We start from the raw sequence: 16,967 nt of genomic DNA, 5'->3' as shown, positions 1-16,967 counted from the left end.
AAAAAAAAAAAAGTTCCATTTTCGTTACTCATAAATAAAAATACCAGCCACAGTAAAAGAAGCTTTTTCACAACTCTATAGGAAACTTGGATTTGGCTTTTAATAGATTTAAAAATAACAGTCCTATCTAAAGTTTTAGAGTTATGAAGGTGATCCATCCTGAATGAGTTTTAAAATATTCTTCGTCTCTCTTCTCTCTACTCTGTGCATAGAAAAATTCTAATATTTCTACTATCCTCAGTACATATTTAATTTACTTCCTATATATTTATTTTATCCTGTGTTTGCCATAAGATAACCAGTACACAAACAAGATATAATAAGGAGAAAGCAGCCGAGGCAGAGAGGCCTAGACAGAATCAAGGATAACTTTAGAAAACAGTATAGGACTAAAGAAAATACTCCCAAATGATTTATTTACCCCATATATGTTTTTCACACATGAATTTTGATTGGTCTTAGGAGGTTTATAAATGATTTCAAAACTGGCTTGAAACCCAGATCAAATCTTTGATTATTACATTTTTTTGTCCTTTGCTCAACTATTACTTGAATTTCAATTAAACACACAGCGCTGTGCTACTGGTCAAGGTTTTAAAGGTAGACACATAGAAATAAACAGACTGTTTGAACCTGGCAACACTGCCATTTCAGTTTCCAAACCTCGACACTGACAGTGGTCCCTTCTTCCTTGGTCCTGCAATCGAGCACAAGGCCACCAACAAGGAGGAGCTCAGACCCTGGGGACGGTTCTGTCACTTTACCAGGTTTGTGACCTTAGGCAAGGGTATTAACTCCTCTGACCCTGCTGCTTATTCGACAGAATGGGGCCCAAGGGGGCCTTCTGCAGGGGATTAGTGTCAGAATTAAACAGAATCGTGAGAAAAAAATGTAGAGAGATTTTTCTGAATTAAAACTAATACATCCAACCATAAACTTCAATCGGATCCTAGTTCAGAGAGGAAAATGGGTAATAAAAGACATTTGTTGGTCTACCCTGAAGATTTTGATATGAACTGAATTTTAGATGATATTAAGGAATGTCTTACTACTTTTCTTAGCTGTGATAAAGACACTGTGGTTACAAAAACAATATTCCTATTGTCCATATGTACTTGTAGAAGCATTCACAGGGAAAGCATCATGCTGCACACAAGTGAGTGGGTATCAAATGATGACGGCGGGGAGAACGGGTCCATGCAGAAACACGGGGCAGAGGCAGTCAAGGGGCATGGTGTTAATGTTTTTAATCTGGATGGAGTACAGGGTATTCACTTTACCATTTGTGTAACTCTTACATATTTGAAGATTTTCTAAATAGATAGTTGAGTGGGACAAAAAGCATCAAAAGAGATAACATCATTAGCATGCGTGGCCCCTCTTGGACACAGCCGGTGCCAGTGGCCATGCTGACGGCCAGGTTAGGACGGCTGCCATCTCGTCACACTGGCGCGTAAGCGGGAGCACTTGTTGAAAAGAAAAAAAAAACCGAACATGACATGAACCTAAAGAGTTGAAATCCTCTGAAAAGGATGTCTTGGAGTCCATCAGGGTCACAAGCCAGGAGGACGCCAGGCATAGAGGTTAAGGACACTGACCACCTGGGGTCAAACCTGATGGGTGCAGGACGGTCACCCTGGATGAGTTATTTAACTCCATGCCTCCATTTTCCAGCTGTATGGGTGACATAAAAATACCATTGTCCCTATCACATAAAAGCATTGTGAAGATTAAATAAAACAGTGCACTGTGAAGGGTGCCTTGCACATAGGAGGGACCCAATATTAGCTATTACTGTAACTATGTAGATGATGACCCCTCGGCCCATGAACTGTGATGGGAGAGGTCCTGCTAACATTTACTCTGCGCTGCTCCTTCGCCTGGTAAACCGCATCTAGATGTTATTCTGTGAAACTTCCTTTCATCTTGCTTTTATTCTTTAAAATAATTAGTATGATAGCATTTGGGCATTCAGGTATCTCATTATAAAATATGCCCCTGACATTTTAAAATGCAAATGGTGACAGATCCTCTCTGGACATTCCAGAGACAGTCCAGTAATAACCACAGGCCTTATTCACAGAGCACCATGTCCAAAGGCACATTTACCAGCAGCATCTGGTCTGGTCCTCCCAGGCATCCCCGAAGCCGGTCTGGGCAGTCTCAGCCCCGGCTCACAGGGAAGGAGAACAGTGGCCACAGTAAAACCTACTCAGGGCCCTACAGGAACGACAGGGACTCGCGTCTCACAGACACAGGTCCGCCCCAGCATTTGCCCAGAGCCCTGCTCTGGGTCCCACTTCCTCATCTGAGCAGAGCTACCTGAGCTTCCAGCTTCATCATGGTGCTTTTCCAGAGAGACCCAACACCCTGGCTCCCCTGACTGGCTGTCCCGCTCCGGACCCGACAGCACCCAACAGTTATTCACTCACAACTCAAACCGTAACAGGACAGGCGGGGAGTGGTACCTCTGCTACCCATAACCAATCAAATGACAGCCAGATACAAAGGGCCATACCCTACCAGAGAGGGTATGAACTTGACAACTGAACTTGTCAAGTAAACTGACAATGTGAGTTTCTTCGGTGGAAAAGAAACCCTACTTTGGTCCCTCCAGACTGTGGAAGAGCTACTCATTGTCTCTGAGCTTTAGCATCCTCACTGCAGAATGTTACCTTCATCCCTGCCTCCAAGGCTGTGCTAACCAGGAATGAGGAAAATATACGGGGAAGTACCGAAGAGTACCCAGCCCTTACTAAGACTTTGATATTTATTGAATTGAACTAACCTTATGGATAAAAAAAATGGGTACGTTTTCAATGTGAGGTACAACAGAGATTAGAAAATATATAACTCAATATTATCAATTAAATTTCTTGATAGCAATTAAACACACACTGCTTACATACTATCATTTATCTAAAGAAACACTTAAAATCATTCTACTAGAATTAACATACCCTAACTTACAGTTGAATAAGCCTTACAAAAATATCCAAAGTATCAGCACTTTGGGCAGTTGGCTAGAATATGTGTGATAATTTAGCAGAAAAACGGAAGTCCTAAATTTTGTGGAGCAATCAGCGCATGGATGATTACGCACGTTATGAGGCTCTACCAGGAAGAGGAAAAGGAAGCAGGTAATTTCTCAGGAAGAAATTTGAGAAGCCAAAGGGAATCAGGTTTGAGTGAGAGCATGAGTGGTGGGCAGCCCACCCGGAGCACAAAGATTTTAGACCAGATGGTGTCATCCAGACCTTCCTACCTCAACACTGGCAGGTTCCGGGGCTGATACTCAACAGCTCTCCCCAAAGGGAACTGCTACTTTAAGTACCAGGATAGCTGTTCTCGCCAAGAAAATGAAAGAGCCTCCTAAGTCCTTATCTTATTTGGGACATAAATTGTGAATGGAGCACTCACCAGTTGATTCTGATAGGCGGTGACTGCTGTAAAAACGGTCTCTGGAAAGATGAATGTTCGGAATTCTTCTGACTTCAGGTTGAGCAACGAGGCCGTGTGGTCTTTCTTCTTAATGATGTGCACCCGGGGCTGGTACTTGTGCATCGAGTTCAAAATGATCTACAAGGAAGAAGGGGGAGGTACTGACTTTCAGGTATTGATATTGCTCAACGGGCCAAATTACAATCTGGGGAGAAAGAACCATAAAGTCTGCAGTTTCAAGTTCAGGTTCACAGCAAGATCTAGCCTGTTCCATTTTTAAAGAAAATCACTTCCCCCAAGATACTGCAGAGTCATCCTTGTAAATCACATTTTACCAAAAGAAGTGCAGATAATACAGGGTGTTTCAAGTATCTTTTCTAAAGTGATGCAGGGAAGGTCATCTGGAGAGTAAGCTTTATTTATTTTTAAATCAAGTCTTTAAAACATTTTTTGTTTATTAGTCTCGTTAGACCAAAGGATGTACATGTACATTTTCTGAAGCAATAAGTTTTATATGCTAGGGGGACAGATTGCTATTTACTGGGGACAGAGGGAGGAGTGGATTAAACAATTTAGAAAGACAGTGTGATATTAAACAGATCCAGGGTAGAACACTGAATCTGCTACTTTCTAGCTCTTTAATCTTGGGACAGGTGACCTCACCTCTCTCCAACCTCAGCTTCTCAAACACAAACCAGTATTAACCTCACAGGGTGTGGTGAGGATTCGATGATGTAACCCTTATAAATCACATAGCAAATAGGAAGTCCTCAAAAAACGTGAACTTTATTATTATTGTTGATATGGTTGGTTCCTGACTTCCGGTTATAAACTAAACATGAGTGATAGTGATGGCCATCTTCCACTCCATAGCTCATAAAAGTTGCCCGGTGTTTAGAAATCATAGCCTACCCTGGTCAACAAGGCAGTATTTTTTCATGTAGCTTTTAAATAAAATACATTAATTTGCCACTATGAAATATGTGCCACAAAATTCACTGTCAGATACAAAAGGTTTTCCACATCGTCCCCCACCCCTACTCCTGCCCCGCCACCCAGCGAGCTACCTAAATCTCCAAAATACAGCATATCTTTCCTGGCATACCAGGCCTCAAGCAGTAGGCCCTTTACCCCAAGGGCATAGCAGAGAGCTTGGCTCTCAAGAGAGGTGTTGTATAAATGCTATGGCAGGACCAAGTTCAAATGCACACAAGCGCTGTCGCAACCAATGGTTAATTCCCTTGTTGGCCTGGCTAACATGGGTGTAGGGGAGGAGGGCTCCTGCTAGTTGACTTTACTAGTTCGCAGTGGGAAAACTGATACAAAATCAATCTCTCTCAGTGCTGAGGCGCAAGCCAACTTCACATTCCAGCGCATTCACTGGCACTGAATTTTGTACCTGCCATTTTTTTATGACCCTAAACCTGAGTAGGCATATGGGAACACATGAGAGCTTTAAACACACTGAAATGAACTTTAAAAAGAAAAGGTCTTCTCATTGTATAGTGTGTGTATTCTAAGGAGTTCAGGGTATCTGTGCTCAGTCATAAAACTGGAATAATCTTGACGTGAAAAAATACTGATAAAAGAAAATACCTGAGCATTCATGACATGCGCTACTGAGAAGAGAGAATTTTCAAATCACACACACAATGGGAGAAGCCCAACCTTCAAATAAGGTCCTGGCTCCCCTTCTCACACCACCCCAAGGTCAATTCCCTTTGAGAAAAGGTACCAGAGAGACTCCAACCTCAGAGCAAGCCTCAGACTCCCGGGCTCCTGGACTCTCATGAGGCCAAGGAACACTAATAAAAATGTGGACTCTGCTTCATCTTACTTCCAAACAAATTCCTGGAAGTAAGAGTTTTTCCTGTTATAAAACTAAAAGTGCGTCGGTAAGAGGGGCTTCTTCAGGACTAATTCAGAGAATGTGGCTAAAAAATCTCCCCTTGTCTTCTCCAGAACACACTGTGGCTGGTGGCAAAGGGTTGTATTAAATAATAAGATTTTTAAGTCAAAATGGATATTAACAACCTGAAACTAAGCGATTTGTCCAAATCTAATCTCATAACCAGACTAGAATCCAGAGCTCCGGAAACACAGTGAAGTGCTCACCTACGCTCACCTGTGAGGCTGAAGGGAAAGCCCATCTGTCAAACTCTGGACAGCTGATCTCAGAGTGAACTTCCGAGTCTTCCCGGAAAGACCCAGGGCTCAAAAAAGCTTCACGCAATACTAGAACCTTTAACATTTTTCAAGTCTCCCCGCAAAGGTTTCAGTAGAGCCCAAGAAATTTCAACATGGCTGACATTAAGAAGGATCAGTGGCCTACAGGAAATGTCTCTCAGATACTTTATAGGTTTTAACCTGAAAAAAATATATGAATGGAGACATCTCTGAAAAAAAAGGGACAATTATGCCAACACTGTCCGGTCAATTATGTTTTCCAACATGTGAAATAACAGAAACCTGCTCAGCTACTCCCAGCATCCGAACAGCAGCAGCAGCTGAGTCACAGATTAACCCACTTACACTAACTCAGCCGTGATAAACGAGGGCTGCTGTGGGCTCGTGGAGGTCGGCCAGGCCTGAAGCAATTTATTTAGTTTCAGGTTCAAGCCAACCATTTGAAACCATGCCTAGAACCTCTATTTATTATCTACTTACAACCATCTTTTCTGGAAAAATGTTTTGAAATTCTTCTAAATTGCACAGACCCAACACAAACTAAACCCTAACGTAACAAGAGCCTAAACTAAGGGAATAAGAGAAAAAAGAATTGTATCAGTAAGCCCCAGAAGCAACTAGAAAACTACTAATGTGCTTTGTGTCAATTAAGGCAAAAAAAAATTAGTATTCTCATCAAAAAGAAGTATGAAAGTCTGTCCAAATTTCCTTAGATTTACATAAAACAGAAGTTTCATGTAAATTTTTAAGAGCACAGATGGTTGCTTCAAAAGCAATCTTATCAAATGTGCAAAGGCCCACGTCAGTAGCTATTTGTTCAATTAACTATTGATAACAGCACAGAATTCTCGTTTCCCCTTTTCTACCTTTTGATGAACTCAGACTCATCAAATTGTTTTGTTTTTAATTGCAAGACTCCTCTGTGCCTTACTATTCATAAGACTCTCTACAAAGGGGATATATACCGAGTACAAAGCACTCTCCCAAACTTATTTAGACATCATTTCAAATGGTTGGCTTTAGCCTGAAACCAAATAAATTGCTTCAGGCCTGGCCAACCTCCACGTGCCCACAGGAGCCCTCGTTTATCTCGGCCGAGGCTGCATAACCAGGTCTACTCAGGACTCTGCGGGCGTGCTGTTCAGATGCTGGGAGTAGCTGAACAGGTTTCAGACTTATTTGGACACAAAACCCTTTTGTTCTTCCGCATCTCACGTGAATGTGTCCATAGAACACACTTTAGCAACCCCCATGGGGGCATCTCAGCCCCGTTCCTTTTATGCTGTGTTATCTGATAGACCACCGACAGAATTCGGATGCTTAAACCACGATCCAGCTGGAGTAGCCTCCACAATTCACCTTCTCTTCGTTTAACTGGTGTGGGTGCAAAGCAGTTTTTGAAGTCTCAGGAAATCCATGGTGCTGAAGGCCCCCAACCCTCTTGCACAGAAATGGCCTCCTGGCAACACGAATACAGGAAGGTCCTCATAGAGTGATTCGGAGCTGAGGGTGGAAGGGGTGGAGGGAGAGGAGGAAAGCAGCACTGGGTGGCTTCTCCATTGCACCCGAGGGCACTCACTCCAAGGAGCTGCACTTACGTGGCCGTGTTGGTCCAGTTCGTTGTTGGTGAGTTTCACCTTTTCGAAAGACACCATCTGTTTGAGGAGCTGCTCACCCGTGAAAGGAGAGTCTGGGTGCACGTACAGCCTGAGAGAATTGGGAGATTTTATTGAGGCATTTAAAAAAAATCTGTTTTCTGTGGTTTATAAATTATTCTGATTCTAAAGGAACACAAAACTCCCATATAAGTGGTGGATTTTATTTACTCCATATAATTTCAAATTTAATAATACAATAACTCTGAAACCTCTGTTTCTTTATGTGTCAATGATCTAAAAGGGAAAATACTTAATAAACTTTATTATCTGTTGAGCAAACCATTTTTAAAGATGGGTTTTTTTTCTACATAATAGGCTACCGGGCCACTTCTGTAAAATATAAAATCTCATTGGTAAAGGTATTTTCAAGAAAGATTAGGCTATATTAATTGCATAATGAGGTTCTAGGTTAGGCATTGCTATGAAGCAATGAAGACATAAAGAATTTAAAACAGGAAAGAATCCTACAGAATCCATTCATTTAAAATGGAAGGTGACTGGGTTTCAAGTTTATGGTCTTAATAAATACAGGACAGAGTAACTTTAATACAGTGAGCTGGAAATTCAATAACCCACACATCATAGCTGGTTGCTCCTCCCACTACCTTCAATGCTATTTCTTCCCCCGTCATCTTGTTAAATCACGAGAATGAAAACAAGCTGAGTAAGCTTCAGTTATTCAATGTATTTGTAAACAACCTAAGTCAAAAATGTATTTATCAAGCATGTATCACCTATTGATCAGGTGCTATGTGCAAAACAATACTTTCAGTTAAACGCAGGCCATGTGTCCTGCCTGTGAGTACCCCACTAAGTACAGCTCCTGGTAATTCCCAGTCGTGGTTTCCATATGACAGAAATTTTTCTGAAGTTGGGGGAGATCACAGAGCCGATGAGCAGGGAAGGAACTGTGCTGGATTCCACAGGTAACAGGTAATTCATATCTGAATTTTGTATAGGACCCTTATAACTCTAATCAAACATAAATATTACAGTTGGCACCAAGGCAAGAAAAAAGGACATGAAACCTTTCCTTGCAATGTTCACGTGAAGAACCAGAAGCCTGTGCTGTGGTTTGTCACACAGAGGGCGAAGAACGGAAGAACTGGGGGCAGGTGCTGAAACGAAGCCACCAGGAGCAAAGCAAAGCAAAGGCTGACGGCCATGGAAACTGTTACTAGACCCACGCAAGAACCAGACGGGTGTGCGGTGTTTGTTTGCCTGCCTGTTTGCACGACTTTTTTTAGCACGAGTGCTCGAAATTGCCTTTCAACTGAAGTATTCTTTGATAACACGGCTGTAATGGCTTTTCATGTGCCACCCCTCCGGGGCTACAGCGTTATAGCCACAGTTGTCTTACCTGCCAGTGCTATGTCCTACCCTCCCTGCCAAATAAGTTTCGAGAGTATTTAATGTCCCAGAAGCTGCTGAAATGTTCTCTAAGTATCAATTCACCAGGTATAACCACATTAATAAAACGATTAACATACTTATTAAATATCAATTACTCTAAAGAAAAGAAAATGTCCTCTGTGAAAACAGAGCATTATTTTAAATCTTGCATAATGTCTTGCCCATTATTATGATCAAGTGATATTGTCAAACCTTATTGCTTCTGATTAGGCACCACTGACTGATGAGGTTTAGTCTGAGACAAAAATGTATCAAAGAACTAGAACTTAAGGAATCTGCACCGTCAACACAAAAATGGTCACCCTACCAGGTCTCCTACCTTTTCCTCTACAGAGGAAGAAAATACATGGCACTATTTCTTTTTTAATAATAATAGAGAATAGTTGCTTAAATTACCCAGAACATTTCTACCCTATAACACACTAAACATTTTTATCTAATAGCAACATAAATAAGCTGAACTAAGATGAATGAAGAAGCCTACAGGAAGCCCCTCCCCTCTCACGGTCCCTGGGACTTAAAATTCCAGCAATAGCTTACACATGCTTCAGTTAAGATAGTCTATTGGTACGCGCTTGCTTTCTGCAACCAGAAGAGATTAGTAACATAAACAAAGCATGTCATATTTCCAAAGGCCTGCTGGCCTGCACCAGTTCTCCATACCTTCAGATAGGAACAAAACACATGCTAAGTAAGATTGATTAACTTCTTAGAGGAAAGACTTTAAAGGGGGGAAAAAAAGAGGGTTTGTTTGTAAAACTGGTTAGAAATCTGCTAAAATCCTCCCCCAAAAAGCTGAAGAGTAATACGAAGCAGCTATTTAGTAGTAAATAGTAGCAAACACTAATTATATTCATTTTAATACCTATTGGAAACTGGTGAATCTTGCTTGCTCAATTAAAACGTAACCATTTTTTTGTCTTAGTTATTTAATATGTGTTCACTGCACTAGCTTAGAAGGGTTGGGACGATGTCCTTCCTGGTCCCTTGTGGGAATGGCAACCTCGGAGAAGCTCCTGCCATCTCTTCCTCCGTTGCTTCTAGCACACCGTCCGCTCAGTAATGTGATCAACTAGGAAACAAGCATAACGCTCTGTCTGAACAAATTGTCTGTTGAGTCTGTGTGTGACTAAGAGTCCAGACTACCTGCTTTCAAACAACCAGCGGCAACGTCAAAGCTCCTAGAACTTTACATTTAAATCAGTTTTCAGCTCTGAGATGACCTTTCAATCCATTACAAAAATTGGTTGTAAAATAACTTAAAAGCTGTAAGACTTGGCTTTAGAAGCCTAAGTGCTAATATTCCTTGTATTAAAGTACGCACTTAAGATTCCTATAACTACAGCTGTTCCTGTTCACGTAAATAAATAAATACATGCTCTTCTCCTCCCATACCGCCCCCCATGCTCAATTGGGCAAAGCAGCAATAATAAAGGTTTACATGCAGGATTTTAAATGGGGTTCTACTGGAAAAACATTATTACCAATAAATAGCACGAAAGCAAATATATATGATCCCTACTATACTAACTGAGTAATGTTTCATGTAAAAAAGTGTCAACCTGATGTTGAATACACTCATCCATGTAAACGTTAAACTTAAATCTCTGCGCCCTTTCTGGCAAAAAAAAAAAAAAGCACAGTTTACCAAAATGATATTTGTTATGTGCAGCTTTAACCACATTGTTAACAAATATTTACTATAAGCAAGCACTGCACTAAAATGCACTTTTTAAAAAGGATTTTAGGGCAACCACTTCGTCAGTAGATTTATTCAGTGCGGTGTTAAGCAGACAACTAGAAATGATGAATGCCGTGGGAAATGGGTTCTGATCTCTAGCCGATATTCTACCTGCCTGCCGTTTAAGGGAAACTTTGAAACGGATCAAGAGGGATGAGAAAGACAGTGCCCTGTGGAGGCACAAACCCTGCCTTTCTCAGAGACCAGCCCGCAGTTTGTGTGGTTAGTGCTGGAGCGTGTGGGCCTGGAATCCACCAGAGCTCGTGGCTTTAAAAACAGACTCTCCAAGGTTCCCACTAGCAGGGCTGGAAGGCATCTCGGTCAGGCAGAGATGTGGGGGGCAGGGGCACAAACCTGGCCGGCAGCGGTGGGTCCGCCTTACCAGCCACCAGCCAGGAGGACCGGTGGTAGGCGTAGCGGTACCTCTTGTTGTCCACGGGGACGATGTCCATCAGGACTATGTACTTGGCCTCAGGGTCCACGCCGGAAAACGACACCCGGATGGTAGGGAACATCCTCCTGACACAGGGAGACAAGAGAGTCTGTCTGAGCTCACACACCCAACGGGCTGCCAGCATTGGAGGGAAGCGAGTGTCGGTCCCTGCGTGGCCCTTTCTGTTTCTTGGAAAGCCACTGAGATGGGGATTTAGAGACAGACGGTCTAGAAAATTTTAAGTGTAGCCTTTACAAGAGTCCTTGTGGCTGGGGGTAGGTTGTGTTTTCATTGCAATGAGAACACCTGCAGGTCTGTGATTATGAAAAAGCCTACGGCAGCAGCAAGCCCATTAGCTCCCCAAGCAGCAACTTCCTGGTCTTGTTGGGAGAAAACTCGCTCCCTCCCCAGAAAGCGGGAGGGGGCTCAGGGGACTCTTGAGGTATTTCCCGAAGTCCTGAGAGCTGGAGTGACAGGCCGGGCGCCCAGGGCCGCCAACCTCCGGAGCCTTCACCCCAGGCCCTGGGAGTGCCAGCACCCTGGCTTCCTGCGAGCCCTGAGCCAGCTCAGCTTCGGCGCCAGGGGGCTGCGGAGCCAGTGCCCCCTCCTCCCTAGAGCGCAGTCACTAGGAATTTCATTCTGCCACCCGGGGTTTACTTTTAGTTTTAATGGGAGCTGGAGGCTTCTGCAGATTGAGGCCCATAGAAAGGAAGCTACCTGCCTTCCTTGAAGCACCCAGCCTCCGCTCTGTACCCCTGGTGTCCAATCCTCCTACCCTCCAGGTGCCGAGCCTGCACCCCCAAACCCTCCCAGGCTGCAGGGGACAGAGGTCCCTGGTCCCTGTGCCTTTCTCATCAAGACCGAGGTAAGCTTTTCCACAGCCAGAACTTGAGGAATTAAAAGACCAGCAGCGGTTTCCAAAGCAAACTGGTGGAAAGAAGCCCCCCTCGAGGGAAGCTGCCTCTGGGTCCCAGGACCAGCGGGGATTCCCCCCATTCACCCAATTCCCCCCAACAACCCACGCCACCCAGGGCGCACTCCCATCCTCTGCCTCTCCCCGCCACAGCCCCGCTACCTGCCAGACTTGGTGATGATCATTTCCGTGCCCAGCTCGTGGAATTTGTCCCAGAGCTCCTTGGTTTCCAGGCTGCAGGCGATTTTGGCCATTTCCTCGCTGGGGATGATGGGGGTGGTGGGGATCAGCGGCTCTGTACACAGCGAGGAGGACGGTGGGCTGCTGCCGCCCCCGCTGCCTCCGAACTCCCCATGAGCATCCAGGCTGGTCAGCTCGCCTAGGGGCTGAGCACAGGGTGACTTCTCCACAAATTGTTCTGCAAAAGAATGGACAGTGACAGGCAGAGCGTCCAGCAAAGGCACAGGAAGAGCACCACGGCGAAAATAGGCACCTGGTTTGACTCTGGAAAAGTTAAGCTCAGAAACTCCAGGGAGGCCGCTGGGAATGCATCACGTTCTAAATCAAGCGGGCGACTCCCAGCAGGCTGAGCCACATGAGTGAGTTCCAGAGCCATGGCTTGTTACCACTGCTTCTGTAACCTGCACAGGGGAACAAGCTGTGTGGACTGGAAAGGTGGTGATTGTGATGGACAAAAAGCAAGCGCTCCTGTTTTATCCCTCCCGAGGTCTAGACTCCTCAGCTCCTGGGACCTGGTGCCGGTCCTGCCTCTTTGAAAACCGGGGGGAGTGGAGAGATGAGCTTCTCCCTCGTGTGCAGAGGAGCTTTCCTGCCCTCTTGGAGCCCCCTCTCCAGAGAGAAAATGAACCGTGGGCCGGAGAGAGTAGAGAGGCAGTTAAAAAAAATTAAGTCCCTTCTCTTCTCTGCCTGGCTCTCAGTGTCCTAGGCTTTAAAGGGGTTAGATTAGGGCTTTTGTACAATGTACCTCCCAGCCTGAGATCTTAAAAAACCCCAGCATTTAGCTTGTTAAATCACAGGACTGTAAGCTCTGGGCCATGTCGAGACAAAAAGGTCCTAGAAGTGAGGAAAACAGAGACAAAAAGGTCCTCAAAGTGAGGAAAACAATCAGAAAACCAGGCTAGCAGGAGTATTAAAGCAGGAAGGCAGCTTTGCCATCCAGCAGGAGGCTGAAATACCGCTGCCTACGAACCAAACATTTTCCTCCGCCGCTGATAAGGGCCTGGGACTCCCTCCACCAGTCACTTTGATGGAATACAGGGGGACTTTTGTAATTATCCCAATTATCTTGCATCCCTTAAAAAAGAAACTACTTGAATCTGCAATGTGAAACTGACCTCCAAACAACTCTATTCTAAGTGCCCTCAAGGAATTGAAACAAGTTCTAAATGTAGGGATGTGTGTATATATTTATATACTTATGCGATATCTGTATCGTATGAAATGGTTTTCTTTCTGTATTTCTCCTTGACTTAGGGCAGGAAATAGAGGATTTTTTACCTTTTCTACTTTTACAATAACAGTCCAGCTCCTGGAAGTGTCTTAAATGAAGAATTGTTACATTAATTATCTTATCCTTATATGTTTCAATTCAAAGCAAGAGACCCATGCTATGGCAATGTCTTATTTTCTACTAATATTTTCAGAAGCATGTTCACATACTGTCTTAATAAAGAATTAACAAGGAGCCTTGGAAATTTTATTTTTTGACCATTGAAAAATGCAAACTCTCTAAGCCCCAAACCACCGGTAGAAGACAGTGATTCCAAAATGCTCCAACACAATGGTACGACATGTCGAATGTATCACAGAACAAATTTTTAAAGAAATGCTCCAGCGGTCTCCAGCTGTCCCTCTAAATACACTTAACATGTTCCAGTGCTCAAACAGGGGACACCCTACTTCGCTTCCACTTCTCAGTGGGGTTCCAAACCACATCCTCCCTTAACAGAACCTCTAGGGGCTTCTACAGAGTCCCTGGCTTACAGTTACTAATCACGCTCTCTCGGACGGACCCCTAAAAGGGACAGGAAGGCCGCCTGGTTCTTCCAGAGAGATGCCTACTGACAGTATGTGTGCCGAGGAAGGGGGTGCTGGCTCTGAGCTCGGAGTCGTCCATAGTTTAGAATTTAGGTAGGTGTTTTTTCCTCAGGAAAATCAATAGGCAAGGAAGCAGCACTGAAATGACGGTGGAACTGAAGCTGGCTTGTTTCCCAGCCTGCTGTCTGTACCTCGGTCAGGAATTACAACCTGCAGCCGGCCTTTCCTGCTGGCTCCCAGACTGACACGGGGACGTCTGTAAAGAATCAGGAAGCCCCCAGAACGGGAGTGGGTGATGTAGGGAAGTCCCCTAAACATAACTTTGAGATAGCTAGTTAACCTTTTTTTTTGTTTTGTTTTGTTTTTATGAACAGTTGAGATTTGATTGGTTGTTTCCATTTCTTTGGCCAGTTCAGAGTTAGACCTCAGCGTAGGGGGGGAAAGCCAGGGAATGGGAGTGAAAGTCTTAAAGGGAAGACTTGGGACTTTGTGTTTCCTAGAGCCCTTCCACTTCCTGTTTCCTGGGTTCTGAATTGCTGCAGGGGTTTTAATTCTCTGTTCTCTCTCTGCCTAGCTCATTTTTCCCCATCTCTAGAGCTTCGTCTCTCTTATTGTTGTTATTTTGGATGTGAGATATTAAATTATTGGGAAGGACAGGAAGAAGGAAGGAAAAGTTGGGGAGAGTTCAAAATAAATACTACCCTGTTTGCTTTTCGATGTTTTTCACTGTTTTAGGGCTTCCAGCAGACCAGGATATGAAATAATTATTTCCTGGGGCCCCAAGAGGTGATGAGGAGGCTTTTTCTCAGTTGCAAAGGGGCGCTGAAACACATTTCCGGCAGTTTCTTTCCCACATAATTCACTGGTGCTAAGGGGAACATAATCCCTTTCCTCCTTTACTCCAAGCCTAGAGTCTTCTATAAATGGTAAAGGTTGTTAAATAAACAGTATAGCTAAAAGTTGAGGAATTTGGAAAATGGTTACTGGCTGATGTTTTCGCCAACCTCTACTGAAAATGACGGCGGCTATACAGTGATGCCTTATTGATCAGTCTAGCGCGTTTGTGAAGCAAATGATTCCTGCGAGGAGAGCCGGCTCATTCTACAGCACTCGATGACGTTTTTTAAAAAGCTGGCCCTAGTTAGTCTATCAAGTCGGGGGAAGACAAAATTAAACTAGTTTCTTGTTATGTCACTTGGAGTGTCCTTGGTTTCCACTGCACAAGCAGGTATTATACGCATCATAAATCCTGTTGAGTCTTAGGAGGGGACTTTATTATTATTTATCCTTGAAAGTCTTTATCCCTACAAAGTTACACACCCGCACGCCCTGGGATTGTAGACAAGTAGAGAGCGTCTACCGCGTCTGTGAGATGCGAAACCGGTTGTATAGCAGATTGTGACGCGCCCCCTGCCAAAAAAAAAGTGGGCCTTAAAGGAAAAAGTCTCCTCCTCCCCCCAAAAGTAAGGTCCGTGGCCTTAAGGTCAGCAGCTGCCGCGCGCGAGTGGGAAAAGCGGCCGCACTCAGGAGCCTTGCGCAGCCCGGGGACAGAGGCGCATGGCGATGGGCAGAACCCCGCCTCCGCCCACCGCGAACAGTCAGGCACCCGACTTACCCAGGGGTTTGATGGTGTTCTCCGCCGCCTCCTTCTCCTTGGAGCCACCGCTTGACATGAGCGCGGCGATGGAGAAGGCGTTGGCCCGGGAGGAGAGCTGGGGTTTGGGCGACGCGGTAAACTCCATGACCTCCAGTACGCGGTCCTGGCCAGGGACCGGGCCTGCCGAAGTGCCGTCCAGCTTCCCAAAGGGAGACAAAACCGAAAACAGCGCAAAGTTTCCGAATGCTTTCACAGCGCAGCCGGGGATTCCAGATGAATCAGCCCCAACCTCCCAAGAGCTCCACACCGGCCTCTCCACCACCCCACCGCAAAGCCCTGGAGCCGAAGACACTTCGAACTAGCCGGAGAGGACCGGAGAAGACCAACTGCGGGCTCAACCGGGTGCGCAAGCCCCGGGGCGCGCCGCAAGACCACAGGCTGCGCCGCTGGAAGCTGGTGACGAGCATCAGCTGCGCAAAGCCGAGGGGTCTAGCAGCATCCCCTCAGGGAGGTGGGGATCCGCGGAGCGCCACGGAGAGGGCGCGGACCCACAGCAGGGAGGTCGATCGCCGAGCGGCGAAGCACCGAGGACACTGCGCCCCGGTGCTCTCAGCCCCGCGCCTTAATTTGCTGGCGGCGCCGATGCCCGAGGCCACCAGCCAGTCAGCGCCGCCCCACGTCACCGCTTCCAGATTCCGCCGCCGGGGGCGGGGCCTTCGGGCTGGGCGGGGAGGGCGCGCCCGGGGCGCCGCGCCCTCCTGGCCTCTGGCTGCGACGGGCTGAAAACCTGGCACCCGCTGGGGGACGGGGCTGTCACCAGCAGGCTGGCGCAGCCGCCAGAGGCGTCTGCCTCCCGGTCTCGCGGTCCCGGGGCGGGAGGGAGGTGCGCACTGTCGGGAGGGGCCACGTCTGTGGCGACCTAAATTCCGGGATCCCGGGAGGGGTGCGGTGCGTGAATCTAGGCTGGAGGAATACTCGAGGAGTTTTTGCTTCGTCCAGTATTTTTCTTACCGGTGCTCAAAGTTCCAAAAGAAAGTTGGGAAGCGCTAAGTAGAGAGGAAAGCGGCGCAGCAGAGCTGGTGCCCACGGGCCGGATCCCCAGATCCCATTCTCGGGGGGTAAGCCCCCTGGGCTGAGTCCCCATACTGGGGGGGGGGTTCCATTATCTGCCCGCTTCACCATGGCACTGAGAGGCGCAGCCCCGCAAAAGGTGCGCCAAGGGCGTGCTGCGAGCATCGGGCAAAGAGCGCTGCCCTCGCAGCCAAGGTTTCTGCTGCACACCGGCGTGCCTCTCACCTGGGGTTCGTGTTCCCGAGAGGGACTCAGGAAAGTGGGGCTCCGACCAAAGGGAAGGCCAGGGGCGAACACAGTGCGGGGGGCGGGGGCGGCATCCTGCGGGGACGCGCGGTGGGAGAGTGGGAGCCTTACAGGGCCTGGGCTTGGCGGACACGGAGCCCTCTGCCCTCGTAGTTGGGCGGGGACCGGGACTTCCCACGGCCTGGTGGGGGTCGTCCTGTTGGCCTTGT

The 16,967-nt window shown here is 46.3% G+C and overlaps 1 protein-coding gene across 1 annotated transcript in view; it reads right to left on the bottom strand.

The window, feature by feature from the left end:
* Positions 1 to 16,063, bottom strand: part of TBX20 (T-box transcription factor 20) — a 44,300-nt gene extending 28,237 nt beyond the window's left edge. The window contains exons 1-5 of the mRNA XM_037126605.2: positions 15,460 to 16,063; positions 11,949 to 12,204; positions 10,795 to 10,959; positions 7,227 to 7,335; positions 3,421 to 3,579 (exon numbers count right to left, since the gene is read on the bottom strand). Coding sequence (XP_036982500.1) covers positions 3,421 to 3,579; positions 7,227 to 7,335; positions 10,795 to 10,959; positions 11,949 to 12,204; positions 15,460 to 15,586 — 816 coding nt within the window. The 5' untranslated portion in view covers positions 15,587 to 16,063. The remainder of the gene's footprint in view (positions 1 to 3,420; positions 3,580 to 7,226; positions 7,336 to 10,794; positions 10,960 to 11,948; positions 12,205 to 15,459) is intronic.
* Positions 16,064 to 16,967: the final 904 nt, after the last annotated feature.

Source organism: Artibeus jamaicensis, unplaced genomic scaffold, assembly GCF_021234435.1.
Source record: "Artibeus jamaicensis isolate MK-2021 breed Jamaican fruit bat unplaced genomic scaffold, CSHL_Jam_final contig_1016, whole genome shotgun sequence".
Taxonomy (NCBI): domain Eukaryota; kingdom Metazoa; phylum Chordata; class Mammalia; order Chiroptera; family Phyllostomidae; genus Artibeus; species Artibeus jamaicensis.
The sequence above is the reverse complement of the archived record's forward strand: the minus strand, read 5'-3'. Positions and strand labels throughout refer to the sequence as shown.